General features: G+C 68.8%; 1 protein-coding gene across 1 annotated transcript in view; it reads left to right on the top strand.

Moving 5' to 3' along the window:
* LOC104623375 (sodium-dependent phosphate transport protein 2A-like) overlaps positions 1–257 on the top strand; it is a gene marked incomplete at both ends in the record, with an annotated part of 1,103 nt that extends 846 nt beyond the window's left edge. Inside the window, 1 exon segment of the mRNA XM_010290450.1 lies at positions 10–257. Within this exon segment, the coding sequence (XP_010288752.1) occupies positions 10–257 (248 nt within the window).
* Between the last annotated feature and the right edge of the window lie 6 nt (positions 258–263).

Raw genomic sequence — 263 nt, 5'->3', positions numbered from 1 at the left:
TGGCTGCAGACCTGGGACTTCCTCCCTGCCTGGATGCACTCGCTGCAGCCCCTCGACCGGCTCATCACCCGGGCCACCCTCTGCTGCACCGACCGCTGCCGCAGCCCCAAGGGCTGGGAGGAGCGCGAGGGCCCTCCCCGCGACAAGGCCAGGCTGGGGCTGGCACTGGATACCCAGTCCACTGCTCCCATGGCCGCCTGGTTTCCGCCATCTCTGCTCAGCTGGTGTCTAATAAAAGCCGAGCGCCCGCACCCCGGGTGTGT

Source organism: Phaethon lepturus, unplaced genomic scaffold, assembly GCF_000687285.1.
Source record: "Phaethon lepturus isolate BGI_N335 unplaced genomic scaffold, ASM68728v1 scaffold22557, whole genome shotgun sequence".
Classification (NCBI taxonomy): domain Eukaryota; kingdom Metazoa; phylum Chordata; class Aves; order Phaethontiformes; family Phaethontidae; genus Phaethon; species Phaethon lepturus.
The sequence above is the reverse complement of the archived record's forward strand: the minus strand, read 5'-3'. Positions and strand labels throughout refer to the sequence as shown.